The sequence below is a fragment of the Heterocephalus glaber genome, unplaced genomic scaffold (assembly GCF_053883595.1).
Source record: "Heterocephalus glaber isolate CG9 unplaced genomic scaffold, H.glaber_assembly_v1.0 deba00001452, whole genome shotgun sequence".
Classification (NCBI taxonomy): domain Eukaryota; kingdom Metazoa; phylum Chordata; class Mammalia; order Rodentia; family Bathyergidae; genus Heterocephalus; species Heterocephalus glaber.
In genome coordinates this window covers 10,209,634-10,229,316 of record NW_028258302.1, presented here as the reverse complement: position 1 = coordinate 10,229,316, position 19,683 = coordinate 10,209,634, and the positions used below count along the sequence as shown (strand labels likewise).

The 19,683-nt window shown below is 51.5% G+C and overlaps 1 protein-coding gene across 5 annotated transcripts in view; it reads left to right on the top strand.

Moving 5' to 3' along the window:
• The window catches only part of Znf362 (zinc finger protein 362), a 41,297-nt gene that overhangs the window by 3,756 nt on the left and 17,858 nt on the right, over nucleotides 1–19,683 (top strand). For 2 of the 5 annotated variants that reach the window (XM_087215358.1, XM_087215354.1), the window contains exons 2-5: nucleotides 14,582–14,645; nucleotides 14,847–15,093; nucleotides 18,366–18,705; nucleotides 19,450–19,674. In XM_087215358.1, the coding sequence (XP_087071484.1) occupies nucleotides 14,583–14,645; nucleotides 14,847–15,093; nucleotides 18,366–18,705; nucleotides 19,450–19,674 (875 nt within the window). In that variant the 5' untranslated portion in view covers nucleotide 14,582. Of the gene's footprint in view, nucleotides 1–6,274; nucleotides 9,483–12,097; nucleotides 12,201–14,581; nucleotides 14,646–14,846; nucleotides 15,094–18,365; nucleotides 18,706–19,449; nucleotides 19,675–19,683 lie in introns of those variants that run through there. The other 3 variants (XM_004850899.4, XM_087215355.1, XM_087215356.1) reach the window with 3 other exon arrangements.

Below are 19,683 nucleotides of genomic sequence, written 5' to 3'. Positions count from 1 at the left end.
CCTAGGCAAGTACTTTGCTACCCTGCCTCTCTCCATTCATTCATTATTCTACCATGGGTTAGTTTATTCATTCATTTGTTGCTAGATCATTAATTATCCCATTGTCCATTAGTTATTGGCTACTCATTTCAGTAGTCTTATGTGTTTACCATCCCTCCATCCATCCAATCCCTGGCTCACCCAGCCTTGGTTAGATGGATGTGAAATACAAGTGTACCCCTCCAGGGCTCTAAAGCCTATGAGGAAGAAGAGGTAGGCATGCAGGTGCATAAAGCACTGGCCAGGGCAGCATTTCCTCATTGCCTATGCAAGTCCCCAGGGAGAGTCTTCTGGAGAATAAGGAGACTTGGAAGCACCGAAGGAATTCCATAGACTGTCAACAATGGTGGACCAGGCTTCTAAAATCAAGTACGATTTGTGTCACATAGCTTGTGTGGCTTTCAGCACATTTTTTTTTCTCTCTCTGAGCCTTGGTTTCCTCATCTCTGAAATGGCAAATGCTCTCTCATGGGGTTGGGTAGTGGTAACAGTGCACTGTCTGCCCTGTCTCCTGGTCCTGGCCAGTGTGTGGTAGGAGCTCAGGATATACACACTGAATTATAAGGATTGTTAATTACCGTCCTAGGCCCTTTCTTGACTTTGTGAACCAGGGTGGTGGTTTTAGAACCAGCCAAATGATCTGGGGACCCTGTGAAAGCCCTGCTCTATTTTGTCATTCTCTGTCGAAACTCACAATTTCATGGGCATTTAGAAGAAAAATAATCCAAGTCCTTTCTGGGCCTACAAAGCCCTTCATGGTCGTGGTCCTGCCCACTTTCCTTAGCCTCCCATCCCTGGCCCCAATTTCACTACCTCCAGCCACTCTGGTTTCTTCCTGCACCTTAAATTTACAAAGCCTGTTGGTAGGGTCTTTGCACATTCCCTTGACTGGAATGCTTTTCCCTAAATCTTTGCATGGCTGGGACCATCTGAATCTAATGGGCTTTCCTGACCATTTTCTCTAGAATACAGTAGTTTCTTATTGTCAGTCTCTGTCACATGAGCCTCTTTTTGTTTTCTTTTGTGGCTTTCAGTATTTGAAACCTCATTTATTTGTTTCTTTGCACTTCTTGCTGTCTGCACCACTAGAATGTGCTTAAAATCCACATCAGCTTCTAGTGTGGTGTGGCAGAGGCCTTAGTAGAGGTGAGGCAAGGCTGGGAGTGCAGGTGTGGCACAGCCCTGGTGGCCTGGTAGTGCCTGGGAGATGAAGTCACACTGAGATCTGTCTCCTCCTTCCCCCAGGAGGCCTAGGGTTGTTGTTAGGAAATAATGAGATGATTAAATTGTGGAATCTAATCATTCCAGCCTCTTCCAATCTCAGAACCTTAGCATCTGAGCAGCTTTCCAGCTCAGAACCTTTGACACTTGGAGTTTTCACATGATCCAGTCTTGGGTTTAGAATCTTGTAGACTCTCCTTGCCTTATTTATTTAGCAACGTAGTGTTCACTTTGGGCCAGACCACATTCTACAAGGTGTTATAAATATGAACATATTTTTAATCCTCATTGTAATTACCCCATTTTGCAGATCAGGAAACTGAGGTGTGGAGTGATTAGGTAACTAGTCAGAGGCATTGCTGGGACTAGAACCAGCACCACAGGGCTCCTTGATCCTCCAGCCGTTGGGGGGAAGCCCAGCCTCACTTGAGCCCTGCACAAACAGTAATCCCCTTCCCACATCCTTACAGAAGGGCCTCTGATGTCTGCTAGGAATCCCCCTCCTTACCCAGCCCTGAGCCATCTGTGATCAGATAGTTCTTTTTTTTTTTTAACCAGGGATCAAGCTTGGGACCTTGCGCCTTCGAGGCAGGCGCTGGAACCACTGAGATCAGATAGTTCTCATTGCCAGGAAGATTTTCTTCTCACAAAGTGTAAAGTGCTGCACCTCCCCAGTGAACAACACCTGGGAAGTGATGTTAGAGTTATGGTTTCCCGGACCTTGTGGTTTCATGCCTTCGGTAGCCTCTTTCTCTCCATGGGGTCGGGAGCTCCATGGGTAAGGTAGCCTTGGCACATACTGTTGAACACGTGAGTGAATGAATGAACATAGAATGTATGAATGAGTACACAGTGACTGCACGAACACTCAGTGTTTCCTTAGTTCCTTGTCTCTCAGAAGCACCATGCTACCACTTTTGGGGCATCGGGACAGGCCTGGTGTACTCAGGGAAAGGAGACACACTTCTCCACTAACATGTATCTGATGATGTTTGTGTACACAGTCTTGGAGAATTATAAGAGATCTAAAGCATGTACAGTGAGAGAGGTGGACTCAGACCATCTTGTCCAAGCTTCATCTACCCACTTAGGAGACTGCAATGGGGAGGGAGAGAAATGAGCCTTGTTTACCACATGGACTTCCTGCTCCCAGCAGTCTGCCACAGCCTTTGCCTGGGGTGAAGAGCAGGGGAAAGTGCATACTGGGGGAGCTGCTCCCCCTCAGGCACCAATTTCTTGCCCTCTGCCTTGGGGTGACAGACCTGGAGGCACAAGGCAGTGCCTCACACCTGAGTGACTTGGAGGAAATGGACTATGATGGAAGTGGGTTGGGTGCTATGGTGGTAGGGATGGCTTTCTGGAACCAGAGCTGGAGCTGGGCCCTTTTCTAAACTTTGGGCAGGGGCCTCCAGTTCCTCATGGGAACAGTCTAGCAGTCCAGGTTTTGGGTTCTGGGGGGGTCACTGGCTGGGGCAGGGATGCCCCCAACACACTCAGATATGCACATTCATACACGTTCACACAATCACCTCTTCCACTGCGACCCCTGACTCTATCCTGCCCCATCTTTGCCAATTTTGGTTGCTGCCCTGCTTTTTGTAAACATGGCCACAGATGCCTTGACCTGGGCCTCCAGGAGCCAGGCACGCAGGAGACCTGTCCACTGAGTGCGCATCCTCATACGTGACACAGTCCACACAGGAACATGTGCGCACATCCTGCCACCTTCAGAACCACATGCTTGTGCTACACCCCTGCACACCCTTCCAGGAAATAGTGCACAGCCATGTGCCTGCTCAGGGCTGTGTTCTCACTGATCCTCTGCTCAACCCCTTCCTTGCCTGCCTGTGCACATGTGTGTTTGTACACACAGGGAGGATGTGCACATTTTGACCTGTAAGAATGTAGTTGCACATGTAGCCTTGCACATGGTCCTTCATGCATGCCTTTACACCCCTGTGTGTGCCCATATCTCCCTGCTTCTGCTTGAAGGGCTGGGGCAAGCACCTCATTTCTCTGTCCCACTCTGATGCAACAGTGTTTCTTTAGTGTTTACTCTTTCCTAGGCTCTGGCCAGATATAGGGGGGGAGAAATAAAGAAAACTGCTTAGTTCCTGCCCTAGCAGAGAAGACAAGATAGCACAAAATTGCTCACAGGACTCTACAGGTTTCAGTGAGTGCTGGGGAGGAGAAACTACTTTTCCGTAAGCACTTCCTGCAGCATCATGCCTTAGATTTACTGCCGTGAATGACAATGATGGTGGGGAAGAGGACCAAAGTGCTGGGAGGAAGTGACCCCTGAACTGTCACGTGAAGTTTTCCAGATGAAGGGCATTTTAGGCAGAGGGAACAACCGGAGAAGAAGCCTTGAGGCAGGACACTGAGGAAGCAGAGGAGGAGGCAGCCCTCCTGGCTCCCCTCTGACCAGTGGTTCTTCCTTGGCTGCCTTGCCTTGCTCAAGGTCCACCCTGTCTGCTGGGCTGAACTCTTTTGACCTGCCCCACTGACTGCTAGCCTGGCTGGGCCTGCCGAAGGGTCCCTGCCCAGGACACCTGCACCTATCTAGAATCTCTTTAGGTCAGGCCAGAGCTGAAGTTCAGCAGTCAGCCTTCCTGACGTTTGAGCTGACCCCAGACCTAGCTTTCCACCAGTGAGCAGAGCAACCCCTGGGGCTCCAGAAAGCCACTCAGAGCCACTGTTATCCCCCCACCCCCATGTTGGGGTCTGACTGGTTATTCAGATTTGCATGAAGGCCTTTGCATGTTGGGAGAGGCTCCCTTATGCCAATGGCGGTTATGCCATCACCCAGAGTCCTTCCTGCCCTAGGCACCATCCTGCAGATTTTGACCTAATGATTCCTGTCATTCCCACAGCAGTCCTGCAGAGATACCATTATCATCCCCAGTTTACAGATGTGAACACTGAGGCTTGAGGATTTGTAACCATCCCAGGGCCCCAAGTTTGGCTATCTGGTTCCAGAATCTGTATTTTTGTTGCCTGAGTTGTCACATTGCTCCTTTGAGAGTTCAGGGATCCAGGCTGTGATTTAGTTGAGCCCCTTCATTTTCTAAAGCAGGAAAGGCTTCAGAAAGGAAGAGGACTTGCTAGAGGTTACCATGGCCCTCACCTATGCCTGGCCTTGGGATGATTAGGATGACCTGAACTTCATTCCTAACTCCAGTCAAGGAAGAGATTGCCATAAGGGATTGCTCTTTGGGGCCTGGGTGGGGTGTTATTGAGAAGGGAGTGGGACAAGGACCCGTAACCGTCCTGAATGTGTGCTTTGTAAAAGCCAGCCAGCTAGCTGTACCTGGACTTTCTCACTGTCTTTCTGAGTGTGCGCTTTGTTTCAAAATGTTCACAGCCTCTTCCTAATGGGCTGTTAGGAGCTGGAGTGAAAAGCACTCAGAATCTGTCACTGTCATCCCCATCCCATGATGGCAGGAGATCCCATGGGGATGACAGCTAGGGGTCCCCAGGGGAGCTGGAAGTAGAGAGGGGCCTGGGTTCAAAAGCTGTAGAAAATTCAGTACTAAGAAAATGTTACCCATTCCCTAGATGAAGACACTGAGGCTCCCCAAGAAGCCCCACTGCCAGGGTGTCCCTAGGTGGCTAGAAGAGGATGTGCGGGGTCCCTGAGGGTTCAGGGATGGGGCAGAGGGAGGGGAGGGAGCTGCATCCCAGCTCTCAGGACCCAGGCACAGACACTAGCCCCCCTCCCACTTGGATCAGCTCTGCCTCACAGTGAAAACAGCCCTCCCCAGCCCTCCAGGGTTGCAGAAACCAGCCTAATTGGATCCAGGACCCTCAGGAGCCTTGCTCCTCACAGGAAGTTCGCAGGAGGAGTTTCTGAGGCTGGCCTGGCCAAGGTCTTGGGGGTGGGGCACAGCAGCTGAGGAGGGGCTCTGGGCTGCATGGAGTGGGGGCATATGGAGGGCAGAGGGCCATGGGAGATGGGCTTTGAGCATGTGGCAGTATCAAGGAGCCAGAAAGATGGGAAGCCTCAGCTTCTGCCTCCTAGACGGTGTTCTCCTGTCCCCTCCAGGCCATCTCTCTGGCCCCACTAGGAAACCTTGATCACATTCCTGCCCCTCTCAGGGCCTTCCTGTGGCCCCCATGGCCTATCAGCTAGGCACAATGGCCTGGAACTCTGGCCCAGAAAGAACTGCTCTGATCACCAGCTCCCACTTTCCCACAGATCCCTCCCTGCGCTATGCTAACTCCAGGGCAAAAGTGCTGTGCTGTGCTTTCCTGCTCCTGGACCTTTGCACAAGCAGTTCCTTCTGCTTTTCCTCTTAGGTATGTTCTGTGCCTTTGCACACACTGCCCCTCTGTAGCGAATGCACCCCTGCCTTCCTGCTCCTCTGGCAAACTTGTCTTCAGGAACTCATGGAAAGACCCTCTTGCCATTGACTCTCCAAGATACAAAGGCAGGGTAGGAGAGTGTGTTAACAGGTGACCCAGTGCCTGCTGGGAGAAAGTGGTCTCTAAACTGAGACCTGAAGGAAGAGCCTCTGAGCTGTGGGGCCAAGTGAGGGAACAGTGACTATAACCAAGTCGCCCCTAAGCTCAGGCTCTGCCCTGGTGGAGCTTACAGCTGGCTTGGGGGACTAGACAGATAGGTAACCAAGCCATTCACCCAAGGCAGTGACACCTGCCTGAGAGGTTGGTGTCTAGCAGGGTGGTGTGGCCCCTGGGTGGGTGGCAGAACCTGTGCACAGCACATGAGCAGCTTGTTTTGAAGGGCCCACATGTGAGGGTGGAGGCCAGGTGTCAGGGTGAATATGACCAGCAGGATCGTCTTGGCAAAGGCCTTGGGTGTCCAGCTGTGAGGTTAGTACTGTACCTCTCAAACACTGGGAACACCAGAAGGATTTTCAGTGGGAAAATGAGTGACCTGGGCAGCCTGGGCTATTCCTTGTCTGGCCTCCTTGATGGAGCCTCTGGATGGGACGGGGTGGGATGGGTTGAGAGTCCCTTCTTGACTGCTTTCCTGGCTGGGGTAGTGGGTGGGGCTCAGGCTTGCTATGAGACTCCATCAAGTTCCTGCCTCTCCCAGAATCCCTTTCTCTTGGGTAACCTTGCAAGCTTCAGGCTGGAATGGTGTGAGGGAATAGGGCAGGGGGCTGGGGTGTCTTGCTTTGCCAACCCTAGCTGAAGCTTTAATTTTTAAAAAGTCACATAGCTATCCTGCAAAAAGTCATAAAGTAGGGAAATTTAATAAATAAAAATCCCTTCCCATCACTGCCCTAATCCAAGTCCAAAATGCCATCCCTATTAGCACTGGGGTGTTTTCTAACCCTCTTTTCTCTCAGCACCCCATTTCTATAGAGACATCATTGCTAACTTTAAATCTTCCATTTTCCCCTGACTATTGTACTGAGGATTTTCTAAATGACTGCAGTATTTTCTGATTCTTCTTTTTAATGAGTTCAGTGTCCATGTAGAAAGCCTGGGCTCCAGAGGCTGGTGCTCTGTATTTGAGTTTCATACTCATGGGGTGACTCAGGGTGATTTCCCTAATCTCTGCCTCAGTTCCTGGTAGGTTGATGCTGATGTTAAATGAGTCAGGGCAATGCCAGTAGCACTGGCTATACTTAGCACTGAATAACATGATTTACAGAGCTGTCTCCTTATTGTTTAAAATTTTGTCTATTCCAGGTTTTTGCTATCGTAAAAATCCACTGAAGCAAACAGCTTTGTGCATATAACTTTGTCTATCTTTGGGTTATTTTCCAGGGATGGATGACCAAGAATGGGATCACTAGGCCAGGAAATCTGAACATTTTTAGAGCTCTTGACACATTATGCCCCGGTTGTTTTCAGAAATGATTTTGTTCCAATTTATACTACCACCGATAATACATAAGAGTGCCAATTTCCCCATACCCTCACCAGTATCGGATGTTATTGTTTTCTTATTTCTTTTTGGTCTTTTGACAGGTGAAGTTTATTTAATTTTCACTGCCAGGGAAGCAGAACCATTGGCTGTGTTTATTAGCTGTTAACATTGTTTTCAGGTCTTCTAGGCTTTACGGAGTACACACAGCTCCTTCCCAGATCAATTAGGAAGAGAGAGCCCAGATACAGGAAATGGAGAACAGGGAACAGTGTAATGCAGGGAATCCAAGTGTCAGGGTGGAGGAGGAATTGAGGGAAGCAAGCTTTCTTCTACCAGGCCGGGTCACTTCGGTCTCTCCACCTAAGTGCTCGTTCATTCATTCATTCGTTCAAGTACTTAGAGATACTGAGGGGGCTTAAAATGTAAATAATTCAGTCCTGATCCTTTCCTGACAGAGTCAGGGTCCAGCCACTGAGATGGATGAGAAAACAGAAAATGGAGTGAGCAGTACTCCAGTGATAGAAATGCAGGGTACACTGGGGCAGGGCCCAGGGTGGAGGAAGCGGTCCAGGGTTCCAGGAGGAAATGGCCTGTAAACTGGCTGAAGGGAGAAGTTGGCATTAACCAGTAAAATGGGAACAGCAGAGGATACCAGGGAGAGGACACTGCCAACTTGAAGCTGAGGAAGCAAGAAAGGAAGTGGAGCACTGGGGGATAGAGACTGGCTGGGCAGAAAGTAAAGGGGAACAACACACGAGGTCAAAGGTCAGCATGCTGGAGCCAGAACGGAAGGCTCGAGGAATCCTGACTTTATCTGGAGGGAAGTAGGGAGCCATGGAAGGTATGAAGTAGGGCAGCATGATCTGACTTAGACAGCAGACATATCACAGGGGCTGCAGTAGGAGAATGGGATGAAGGGTGAGGGTGGAAGTGGGGAATCCTGGGGGAGGCTCCAGCAATAGCTGAAGCTAGAGCTGAAGTGTCCTAGAGCAGAGCGAGGGATGGGGCAGAGACCCCCTCTTCCCCCAGCCTGCGAGACCCTAACCAGGTTCATGGTACCCTTCCGGGTGGCCCTCTCTGTACCCACTCCCCACCCGCCACACAAGCCTGGAGCGTGGCGCTGTGCAGGGCCTGGCATTGAGCGGTCACCATCAGCCGCCCCTGACCTTCCCCTGCCGCTGCAGGTTCCCTCTGCCTTGGGACACCCGCCACTTTGTTTCATTTTAAGAATAAATGTATTGTTTTCATCATAAAAGCAACTTAGTGATATTACTGAGAATTTGGAAAGCACAGAAACGAAGACAAAACCCTGAATCAGTGGGGCTGCCTCCTCTGTCCTGGCCTCTGTTTGGGCGCGGCTCCTGCCGCTTGCTTTCTCTGACGCACGTTTTATTTTTGCCTCCTGGTAATCATAGTGTCGGACAGTTCCGGGCCTTTCTGTCTCCCATTTGCTTTGTTGGGAGCTACTTCCCGTGGGGCCGTGGGGCCTGGGCACATTTTTGATGTGTGTGGGATGAGCTGGGCTGGGCTGGGGAGGGCTCATAAGTTGGTTAAATGCCCGCCTCTGCCCGCTGCATTGGCCAAGGCTCCTACAGCCCACCCTGTGCTGCCCACCCTCTGTCCATCCATCTGGGTCTGCACCTCCCCAGGTGACAGGACCGGCACATGGTGTGCCCCTCTCCTAGCCCCCTCACTACCCCTGTGTGGAGTTAACTGGGCTGATCTCAGAGGCCACCCTCCTGGGGCAGGGTGACCTGCTTTTAAATCCAGACTCAGCTCTGGCAAGTTACTGAACCTCTCTGGGCCTCCATTTCTTCATCTGCACATTGGATCTACTGTAACAGTAAAAATTGGCTGTACATATCCCACCATGGTTCCCAGCCCATTTTAAGTAACCACCTTGAGCTAGATACTGGCATAGGTGAACAAGCACCAGCCCTGGCTGTGAAGAGCTCAGTCTGGTGGGGGAGGATACCCAGGTACAGTATCAGGGAACTGGAGGACCAACCAGAGTGTAATTGGCCCTGGAAGGTGGGATCAGATCTGGGTGGTATCTTAACTCCCATACTTACCAGCTGTGTGACTTTGGGCAAGCTGTTGACCTCTCTGAGCTGTAGTGTCTTTTGTGAAGTGCACATTTGACAATGTCTTTGGGAAGATTCAGTGAGCTGAATCGTACTCAGCACATAGGTATTGAAATCAATGGTAGCTGCCATTTATTATGATTATTGTTATTGTTATTCCCATATACAAGGTGCTGTTGGGAACACAGAGGAAGTGACTGACTGGGGGTTCAGGGAAGGCTCCGTAGAAGAGGGAACACTTGAGCTGGGTCTTGAAGGATGAGTAGAAGTTCACCAAGTGGGAAAGGACACTCTAGGTAAGGAGCCTGTGATTCCAGGTTGCAATCTGTGAATGAGGGGTGTGTTCTTTGGGGGATCCAGGCATTTTGTTCATCCCATTGTCCCCTAGCCACTCACTGCTGCCCTCCAGCTGTGCCTGGGGGGGAGGTCCCCCGCTTCCTTCCTTCAGCAGCTGCCCATGTCCTGGTGGTTGTGGCTTCCCACTCATGGCAGTTGCTGTGTCCCCACTGGTCCTGCTTGTGGCCACAGATCTGTGTCTGTCCCTTGTGTCCGGGTTTGGTGCTGTCTGTCTGCATGTTTCTGTGGTTGTGTTTGTCCCTGTCGGTATCTAGAGACCTCCCAGGCCACACTGTGGAGCTGCCTGCAGCTCTAACCAAGTGGCCAGGCCTGTGTGGTCATTGTCCTCTAGGGCCTGGTGCAGCCCCTCCTTGTTCCTCCCTTCTCCAGAGCCTCCTGATGGGGACCCTCCTGCCCTGCCTCTGCAGTCCCTTCAGCACCCAGCAGTCAGGGGATCTTTCTGAACCACACACTGTCCCATCACCCATGCTTCCGGTCCAGACTCCAGGCCTGGGGCTCGGGGAGCCACCTCCCTGGCCTGGCCCTGACTGATGTTGCAGCCCTGTCCCCATCTCCCAACAGCACCAGGACACCTGTGTCCTCTCCACACAACATGCTTCTCTTCTGTGGGCCCTTGCTCAGGCTGTCACTTCTGCCAGCATGTCCCCACTGTCTCATCCTTTAAGACCCAAGGCAGGCCCCCCTGCTTCCCTGCGAAGTCTCTCTGATCCCCCCAGTCTGGGTTAGCCCCAGGCTTTGGGCTGCTGATCCTTTTAAGTGGGGATGGGGCAAGTGACTTGCTCAAGATCACACCACTGGGGAGTTGGAGCCGAGATATGAACTGGCCATGTTGGGCTCCAAACAAAGCAGGCCGTTCCCTGGTCCCAGGGCTGCCTCGGAGGGGTGGGTGGGTTTGAGATTCTGGAAATGGCCTCCTGTGGATGTGGCTGGTGGTGGGCCTGAGGAGGGGAGGGAGGGAAGTGCTGTGGGTCACTGTGTGTTTGGGCAGATGGAGCCGTCCTGCTTAGGGATGGGGCCAGAGGAGGCCTTATCCAGCGCAGCCCCGCTGAGTCTGAGCAGTCTATGAGTTGGCCAGGGGAGGTGGTGGTGGTGATGGAGGCCTGGGCCAGACCCGAAGGCTCGAGGTTGGTTGGTACCTAGAGTCCTAGAAGGGAGGGCCAACCGGGCACTGAGGTGGGGGGAGAGGAGGCTCCTGTTGGAGCTGGGAGGAGCCCAGCTGGTGGGCGTGAGTGGTGGGTAGCTGTGAAAGAGACAGAGAAGGCGAGGAATCCCAGGGACCTGGCACACAGCACCCCCCCCCCCACACATGTCCAGGTGGCAGGGAGGCCACAGAGGACAGGACCAGAAGGTGGCCCATTGGCTCTGACCAGCGGAGGCCACTAGTGTGTGGTGAGTCTCATAGGAAGCAGCACCTTTTTGCAGAAGGCTTTGAATTACTTGGCTGCCAAGTAACTTGGTGCCCATTGGCCACCTGCTCCCCAGCACTGTCCCAGCTTGGCCAGGAGGATGTGGCTGGTAGGCATGGATGGATGGGCGGGTGGACAGATGGATGGACGACAGGTGGCTGGCTGCCAGCAGGACCCTATTTCCAGAAGCACCCTGGGGGATGCATCCTTCATCCACCCCTCTACTTTCTAGATCAAGGGAAGCAATGACAGCTCCTCTGCCCCTGCAAGGATCAGGGCTCTGGGCCTGGAGCTCGCAGTAGTCTTGGCCCTGCCCAATCTGCCCAACCTGCCCGACAGCCACCCTGTCTCCTCTGCCCAAGCAACCATGGACACTTAAGGCCAGGCCCCTGCCCGGCTCTCGGGGTTCTCCCTGAGGTTGGTGCCCCCTTTGCTTCATTGCTCCCCTGGCCCAGCATGCTTCCTGTTGCTTCCTCACCACTGACATCGGTTTATCCAACATGGCATGGCATTGAAGGCCCTGTTGTCTGGCCCCTGTATTCCTTACCACCTCACAACTCTGTGGCTCTCGGGTGCCTGGGAGTGGCAGCTCACTGCCCCAGATTGGCCACGTGCTGCCACAGCTCCATGCTTCTCTTCAAGCTGTCACTTCTGCTGGGAATGCCCCTCTGCCCTGTCCATGTGTCCTAAACAAACTGACTGTGCCTCTCTCCTGCCTCACACCCCCCCCCTCCCTCTGGGCAAGGTCCGAGGGGCTTAGCCTGGCCCCAGCCACCTGCCCTTCACTGCTTGCCACTCCCAGGTGGCACCGGAAATACCACCTCCAAGGCTTGTTGGGGGCTCATTTGATAGACTGTGGGTGAGCACCAAGCTCAGAACATGTTCAGCCTCTGCTGTGCCTCCTTGCAGCCAGGGCCATTGACTGGGTCATTAAATACCCAGGACTAGCCAGAGAAGGATGCAGGGAAATCAGGCATTGGCTGTGTGGATGAGATTAGGTGACCCAAGAAGCAGCACTCTGGTCTTTAAGCCTCGCTCTGAGCTAGGGTAAGGGATGACCCTGCCTGCCCGGGGGCTGAGGTGGTGGAGGATGCTCTACCCCAGCCTGGGACCCTGGTGCTTCCCACAGCTCCCTGACCAGGGTGGGGACTCTGGGAAGCTTGAACTTGGCACTGAACTGAAGAGGAGGAGGGGAGAATGCCTCCCCAGAACTGTATCAGAAGCAGCCCAGTGCAGTGGCCAAGGAACAAGGTGGGGCAACATGTTTCACCCCATTTTACGGATGAGGAAAAGTGAGGCTTACAGAACTGACATCCAGCAGTGCAGTCCAGTGTGGCCTCCTGTGTCCCATCTATGTGGCCTTCAGCAAGGGGCCTTCCTGATGCTCTGGTCTGTGTCCCTGCTTGCTATCCCCCTAGGGTTCTGGAGAGAAAGTCTTTGTAAGCTGGGCACCATAAGAGAATCGTGTGGGATTGGCTTTAAAGTAATTCTGATTAATTACTATTCCTTCATTTGTTCATTCTGTCGTGCAGCTCACAATATTGATAGCCTTTGGGCCTGGGTGCCAAGATGCCCAGGTGAACTAGACAGGTGTGTCCAATCCAGGCTCCTCTGGGGCAGCTCCCCAGTCCCCGTCCCCTGATTCACTGTCCTGCAACCTCCTCACCCTGGTTTTACAGCCCAGGCCCTTCCACATTCTTCCCTGTGGACAACAGCAGGGAAGGGACAGGTCCTGAGACTGCTGGGTGAGCAGATGCTCACCGATGGAGTCACAGCCATCCCACCCGGAGGCAGGGCACATCCATAAGTCTACAGTCAGGATGTTTCAAGAAACTGATGGACTGGACTTTAAGTCAGGCCGATTAGAGTGGGAGTTCTAGCTGTCTGCTAACTTGCTGTGTGACCTTGAACAAGTCACTCCACCTCTCTGAACTTCAGTTTCCTTAGTTGCAAAACAGGGATGACAAAAGTACCTGCCTTTCCGTCTCTATGTGCCTGACACAAGGAAGCACTTGCGCAGCCTCCTCACTGTTAATCATTGTTTTGAGTTTTTTTCTGGGAAGGAAGTCTCAGGGGCATGGAGAGTCAGGGAGAGCAGTAGGCTGAAACAGCTTCTTTTGTTGTAGAATTTGGATGGGGAGAGGGAAGGGCATTCTGGTGCCTGTGAGTGGCAGAAGCAGGAGGCTGGTGGAGGACAGGAGCTGCCCAGGCTGCCCCAGAGGAGGATTCTGTGATTCCTCAGCCTGGCCAGACTCAAACCAATTCCATCCTGGTCTGGGAATGGCTTTTGCATGTGGGTATTGAGCTATTTGCAATGGGTATTTGCTTTACCAAGGACTAGATTTGCAAATCAAATTCCACAAAAGAACCAGCTTGAGGAAATCTGATCACTAGTCTTCACCCCGACACCCTAGCCCTGTGGTCTTGGACAGTTCTCTTCCTTCCTTCTGTCTTCATCTGTAAAATAGGTTAGAACCTCTTGTGCCTACTTTTCAAGTAAAGATCACAAGAGGTAATTTGTGTGCAAGTTCTTCCTTAAAATGTTCAGATTAAATTGTGTCCCGATTGAGGGCTTTCTCCAGAAACTCTAAGCCTATGATTCCAATAGGGGCTCCTCAAGCTTGTAGGACCAGGAAGCGTCTGAAGGCACTTTATTTTGGCCTTTCCTCTCAAAATACTGTAAGCAGTTTCACTTAATCAACAGAACCAGCAGCTAGTAATTTCTGTAAGAGAATTAAGAGAGGCTTAAGAGGAAGTAAGACTTAACAGAACGCTTCTGTGCACAGTCCCTGTAAGTCCAGGGTCACAGGAGACTCAAACTTTCTGGAACATTGAGGTGGCCCCCAAGGCCCATCCTTCACACTGCCCTGGTTGAAAAGGCCATCTAACCACACAGGCTGCTATGAAACTTGCCAGAGGTGAGGGCCACTGGTGGGATTGCCCACTAAATGTCCCCAAAGTGCCCTAGCCTTAGGCCCCCACAAACCCCTCCTAGCAAACAGCAGCGTGTCCTGGTAGGTCAGATGGTGCCTTGTCCATCTGTGCCTTTTGTTTGAGGGTAACTTTACAGAAGTCTGATTTTTTGAGTCAAAGGGCAGTAGTCATTTGGGTCTCTGTAAATTGTCCTGCCAAACTTCCCTTGGGAAAGGCTGTATCTGATGATCCCAATTTGCCCCTCAACTCTAATGAGGATGCCTTCGCTCAAGGGAAGGACGGGTTGGGGATGGACAGTTGCTTCTGCTCTGTGGCCACTTGCAGAGTTGCTCCAGGACTCCCAGTTCATCTTTGGATGGGGAGGGACTTCTTTGTGGAATCCATGGGTCCATGGGGCTGGCTCTGCAGCGCAGAACCTCCTGGGGGATGGAGACCAACTTGCCAATGCTAGGCTGATGGAGTCGGGGGTGGGTGGCTGGGAGCATTCTGGTCTGGGTGTTGATCTTTGCTCTCTGGGGCCCCTGAATTCCAGACCTTCTAGACTGGAGATGTGGTTCACTAGCCTGGTGGGAGGCCAGCTGTGTCTCATGGCTTAGGAGCCCAAGGCCGGGGCGGGCGATCCCAGGCACTGGTCCTGAAGTGAGTGGGCTTAGCTGATGGGAACTTAGCAGTGACAGACTCTCTCTCTCTCCCCGCAGGATGGCCGAGCCTCGATTTAACAACCCCTACTTCTGGCCCCCTCCTCCCACCATGCCCAGTCAGGTAAGAGGATGTTGTTCCCCTGACTGCCCTCCCCCCCCCTGCGGCTTTGCTTTGCCGTGCGTGTGTGTGTGTGTGTGTGTGTGTGTGTGTGTGTGTGTGTGTGTGTGCGCGCGCGCGCGCGCGCGGCGTCGTAGTATGATCAACCGGCGGCCCAGGGAACTGGCCTGAGCGCCCTCAGCCCATCTTCTCTCCCACTGCCAGCTGGACAACCTGGTCCTGATTAACAAGATCAAGGAGCAGCTGATGGCGGAGAAGATCCGGCCGCCTCACCTGCCGCCCACATCGGCCTCCTCTCAGCAGCCGCTGCTAGTGCCACCTGCGCCCGCCGAAAGCAGTCAGGCTGTCATGTCGCTGCCCAAGCTGCAGCAGGTGCCCGGGCTGCATCCGCAGGCAGTGCCGCAGCCGGACGTGGCACTGCACGCAAGGCCGGCCACCAGCACTGTTACAGGTGGGCAGCCAGGGCGGGAGAGGAGAGTGGGCGGGGCCCGGGGTGGGCGGAAACGGGGCGGGACCTGGAGGGCCGGCGGGGTCGGTGGGTGGAGACCGGGCGGGTGGAGGAGTGGGTGGGGCCTGTGATGTGTGGAGATAGGGTGCGGGGAGGAAGAGTGGGGCCTGGGAAATGGGCGAGACTGGCGAGGATTGAACAGAGAATGTGGAATGGAGGCAGGGCTAGGTGGAGACTCAGTGCAGCTAGAATCTGGCTAGGCGAGACCTGGGGCGCAGGGCCTGTAGTTGCGAAGAATGGGGGTAAGCTTGAGTCTCGGGCTGGTGGGACTAACCACAGGACTTCCTCTGTCTCTGTACTGGGAAACTCCCTCCGATGGACCAGTCAAGGGCTAGTCTGTCTGTTGGGGGCTCACAGGAAACCCAAATCAACATGAAGAACTTTGGGAATCTACAGAATAAACTTGACCAGATTTGGTGGAAGAGAGGCTTCCTTGGGGGAGCCAAAATACAAGGAAAGTTTGCCAGTCAACAAGATCAGAGAGCAGGAAGGGGAAACAGCACATGCCAAGGAGGATTGTATGTAGGAAGCAAGAGAAGGATTGGTTTGGGGAAGACCAAAGATGATGATGATAATGGTAGCTAAGTCCAGTTAGGTCCTGTGCTTAATGATATCATTTTATTACTCCCAGCAGACTTGTGAAGTGGGTGTTATTAGTATTAGCTTGAACAATGAACCTTTTTTAACTTACAAAAACTGTAGCTTTATGTGTTTCACCCTAATGTCTCCAGATGGGGAAACTAAGGCAGAGAAAAGTAAAGTCATGTGAAACCAAGCTTTCAGAGCTAGAAGGAAGCAGGGGCAGGCAGCGTGATTCCAGAGCTCAGGTCTTAACCCTTTGCTGGACCTAGTTCTGCCCAGGCTGAGAGGAAGCAGGCACTAGATGATCAAGGACCCTGTGGGGCACTTTAAGTAGTGTGTACTTTGCCCTGGGGCTCCAGGGGAGCCTTGGAAGGATTTTAAGTAGGGGAGGGAAATGTCAGTTGTAGGTTTGGAAAACTGAGTCTGCCTGTGGGGTAGAAACTGGGTATTTGGGAACGAGGATGGAAGTAGGGGGATCTTTGGGAGAGGATGATGGAGTGGGCCAGGAGGTGGCAGTGAGAATGGAGAAAAGTGGACAGATCTGAGGTACAGTGAGAAGAGTGGACAGGGCTGCTGGAGAGGATGTAGGTGGCAAGGAGAGGGTGGATGTGCAGGAGACTCCCAGGGCACAACCGTGGAGACGGGATCACCAGAACAGGTGCATGGGAAGAGGGGAGCTGTGTCTTGGACAGGTTGGGGCTGGAATGCTGTGGGATATCCTGGGGATGTGTCAAGGGCCTGGAGTGTCTGAGATCCTCCTTAGTCCTAGCTTTCTCAGGAAGCCGCTATGGCTCCCCTGTGGCACCAGCCAGCTATCTGTCTCCTTTCCTGTCTCTCTCCTTTTCTTAGAGGTGCCCAAGAACTGTGGGGCCTGGTGATCCTCTGCGGCCCCAGCTGCACTCTGCACATCTCCTTTGATTATGATTTTATTAAATTTATTTTTTCATTATAAAAGTAATATTAAAAAAGCAATATAAGCATATTAAGGGAAATTTGGAAAAAAGAGAAACCAAGAAAAAAATAATTCATAATCCCCAACTCCTACCCCAGCAGCTTAAAGAGCCTTTTGGTCCATTTCCTTTCTTTTTCATATTTTTGGTTGTTTTTTTTTAATATGTGTGTGTGTGTTTTTCTGAGCTTATGGTAGGGAGAGCTGTGTCTATGATTTAACTTGCTTTTGCTACTTGCTGCTCTATCATAAACACATTTATTGCATTTTTATTGAAAAGGTAATAGTATAGTCATTATAGAAAATTTAGAAATGGCAGATAAGGTGAAAGAAAAATTAGCCTTCGTTTTTTAATTGTTAGAATTTTTATGTTTTCTCTATAATTTATTTTATTTTATCCTTTAATCACAGATATAAAAAATGGATGAATTCACCAGGTAAAAGATTCAAATCATATAGAAGCAGATAAATAAAGCATGAAAATCTCCTGTTACCCAAAAATTCTTCTTCCTCCCTAGAGAGAATCAGTTTAGCAGTATGGTGTGTCTTTTCTCTGATCTATTCCAGTGCCTTCGCACACACATACATTGTCCATGTATTTGTATATAGTTTAAGTGTGTGTTTTTTAAATAGATGGGTTTGCAATGTCTGTGATTTCCTTTTTTTCACATGATGGCACATTTTGGCATTTGCTCTCTGCACTGTATTCCGGCTCTCTTGTTTGGGTGGCTGTGTGGTCCTCCATCTGAGGGGGTCCCACATATGTTTGCACAGGCCCAACTGAGGACAGACGAGTTGTATCCAGTTTTGTCTGACCACAGAGTTGAGTGGAAGGGCCTTGTACACAGTTCTGTGTGCTCATGTGTGACCGTTTCTTTAGGGTAGGTCTCTAGAAGTAGAATTGATTGCTCAGTCAAAAGTTTCGTATGTTTAAAGTTTGATGGCTATTGCCAAACTGCCCTTCATGAAGGCTGCACAAATGTATGTTTCCACCATGAGTGTGAGACACAAAACATACTCATGGTGACTCTGGATATTGGCTTTTTTCAATGGACAGGTTTTTGGTTTCTCTGTCTCTCTTTCTTTCTTTAATCTACATGATAAATACCATTTTCATCTTTTTAGCTGCTAAGATTGATATTATAAATATTTTTAGTTCCTTCATTTTTAAAAGCATAACTAATTGTAAAAGTTTTAAAAAGTTCATTATCAAAGAATCAGAGAGCCAAAAAATCAAACACTCTTTTAAATTACTTCCTTCCATAATTATACTTTGGCACATTTAAAAATTTTTTCTTTATGCATACATTTATAGGTTTTTAAAATATGGTTAATGGGACGTTCAGTAGAGACCACTATTTATTTACTCAACCCTTCCCTAATGTATGTTTCAGTTGTCTTTAAATTTTTGTAATTATAAATGACATAGTGTTGAACATCTTTGTGCCTAAAGATTTTTCTGTGGTTGGAATTATTTCCAAAATGTCTCTTATCTCACTTAATTCAGTCTTAAGTTATCTAGTGCATTTTACACATATACATGCTGTCATTTAGATTTGTCTGGGAAATAACTTATGAATAGGAAGGGAAGCTCAGAGATGCTGGGGTCACACAGCTGGGTAGCCTGGGCTGAGCTGGCCTCCGCAGCTCCCGTCACCCCTGCCCCAACCTGGTATCTTCACAGGTCTGGGGCTCTCCTCCCGGACCCCGGCTGTGAGCACGTCTGAGTCAAGTGCAAGCACGGGCACCGGCACAGGCACGGGTACCAGCACCCCATCCACACCCACCACCACCAGCCAGAGCCGCCTCATCGCCTCGTCCCCCACCCTCATCTCAGGGATCACCAGCCCCCCCCTCCTGGACTCCATCAAGACAATCCAGGGCCATGGCCTGCTTGGCCCCCCCAAGTCTGAACGTGGCCGAAAAAAGATCAAGGCAGAGAACCCAGGGGGTCCCCCCGTCCTTGTTGTCCCCTACCCCATCTTGGCCTCAGGCGAAACTGCCAAGGAGGGCAAGACATACAGGTGGGGGTCTTGGTGGGACAGGGTTGGGGGGGCAGGGAGCTGGCACTAAGCATTGGAAAGAGGGACCCTGAGGGCTAAGGACAGAAGCTAAGGTCTAGAGGGGTAGGGTCTCCTGAGGAACCCTGCACAAAGCTGAAGCCATGTTGGGGGACAGGGCAGGAGGGGGGAAATAGATCCTTCAGAGGTCACTGGGAGTCCATGTCCTCCTCCCTTTAAGCAGTGCCCCTCCATGTTAGAACCATCTGAAGAACTTTCAAAATGTGTCAATGCCAGGACTGCACCTCAGCAAGTTTGAATTAATTTTTGGGAGATGGGGACATGGTGGTACCAGGCATTGCTTTTTGTTTTGTTTCGTTTTGTTTTTGGCATTGGTATTTCTTGAAAGCTCCCAGAGGATTCTGACTGTAGTCAGGTTGTAAAGTATTTAGCATGTTAAAGCCTCCTTTCCCCACCGTGGGTGTGGCCCTTTGCCAGCCCTCTTTGGGATCCTGGCCTGTCTTCCATGAGTGTAGACCGTTTCCCCAGGCTGCTGCATATGTTCCCCAGATGTAGGAGCTTCCAACCCCAAATTGGAGGGTGCCCAGGCTGAGAACCTGCTTTCTTTCCAAGTGGATCTGTGTCCCCTGGCCTCCTGACAGGCAAGCTCTGTTCCAGGTGCAGGTCTCTCTGATGTAGGTCTCCCCGGAGATGTAGAGCAGGGGCTGGGGAGGTCTTCCCAGGTGTGAACCTGCCTCTTGCCTGCAGGTGTAAGGTGTGCCCGCTGACCTTTTTCACCAAGTCTGAGATGCAGATCCACTCCAAGTCGCACACAGAGGCCAAGCCCCACAAGTGCCCGCACTGCTCCAAGTCCTTTGCCAACGCCTCCTACCTGGCCCAGCACCTGCGCATCCACCTGGGTGTCAAGCCCTACCACTGCTCCTACTGTGATAAGTCCTTCCGACAGCTCTCCCACCTCCAGCAGCACACCAGGTATGTGGC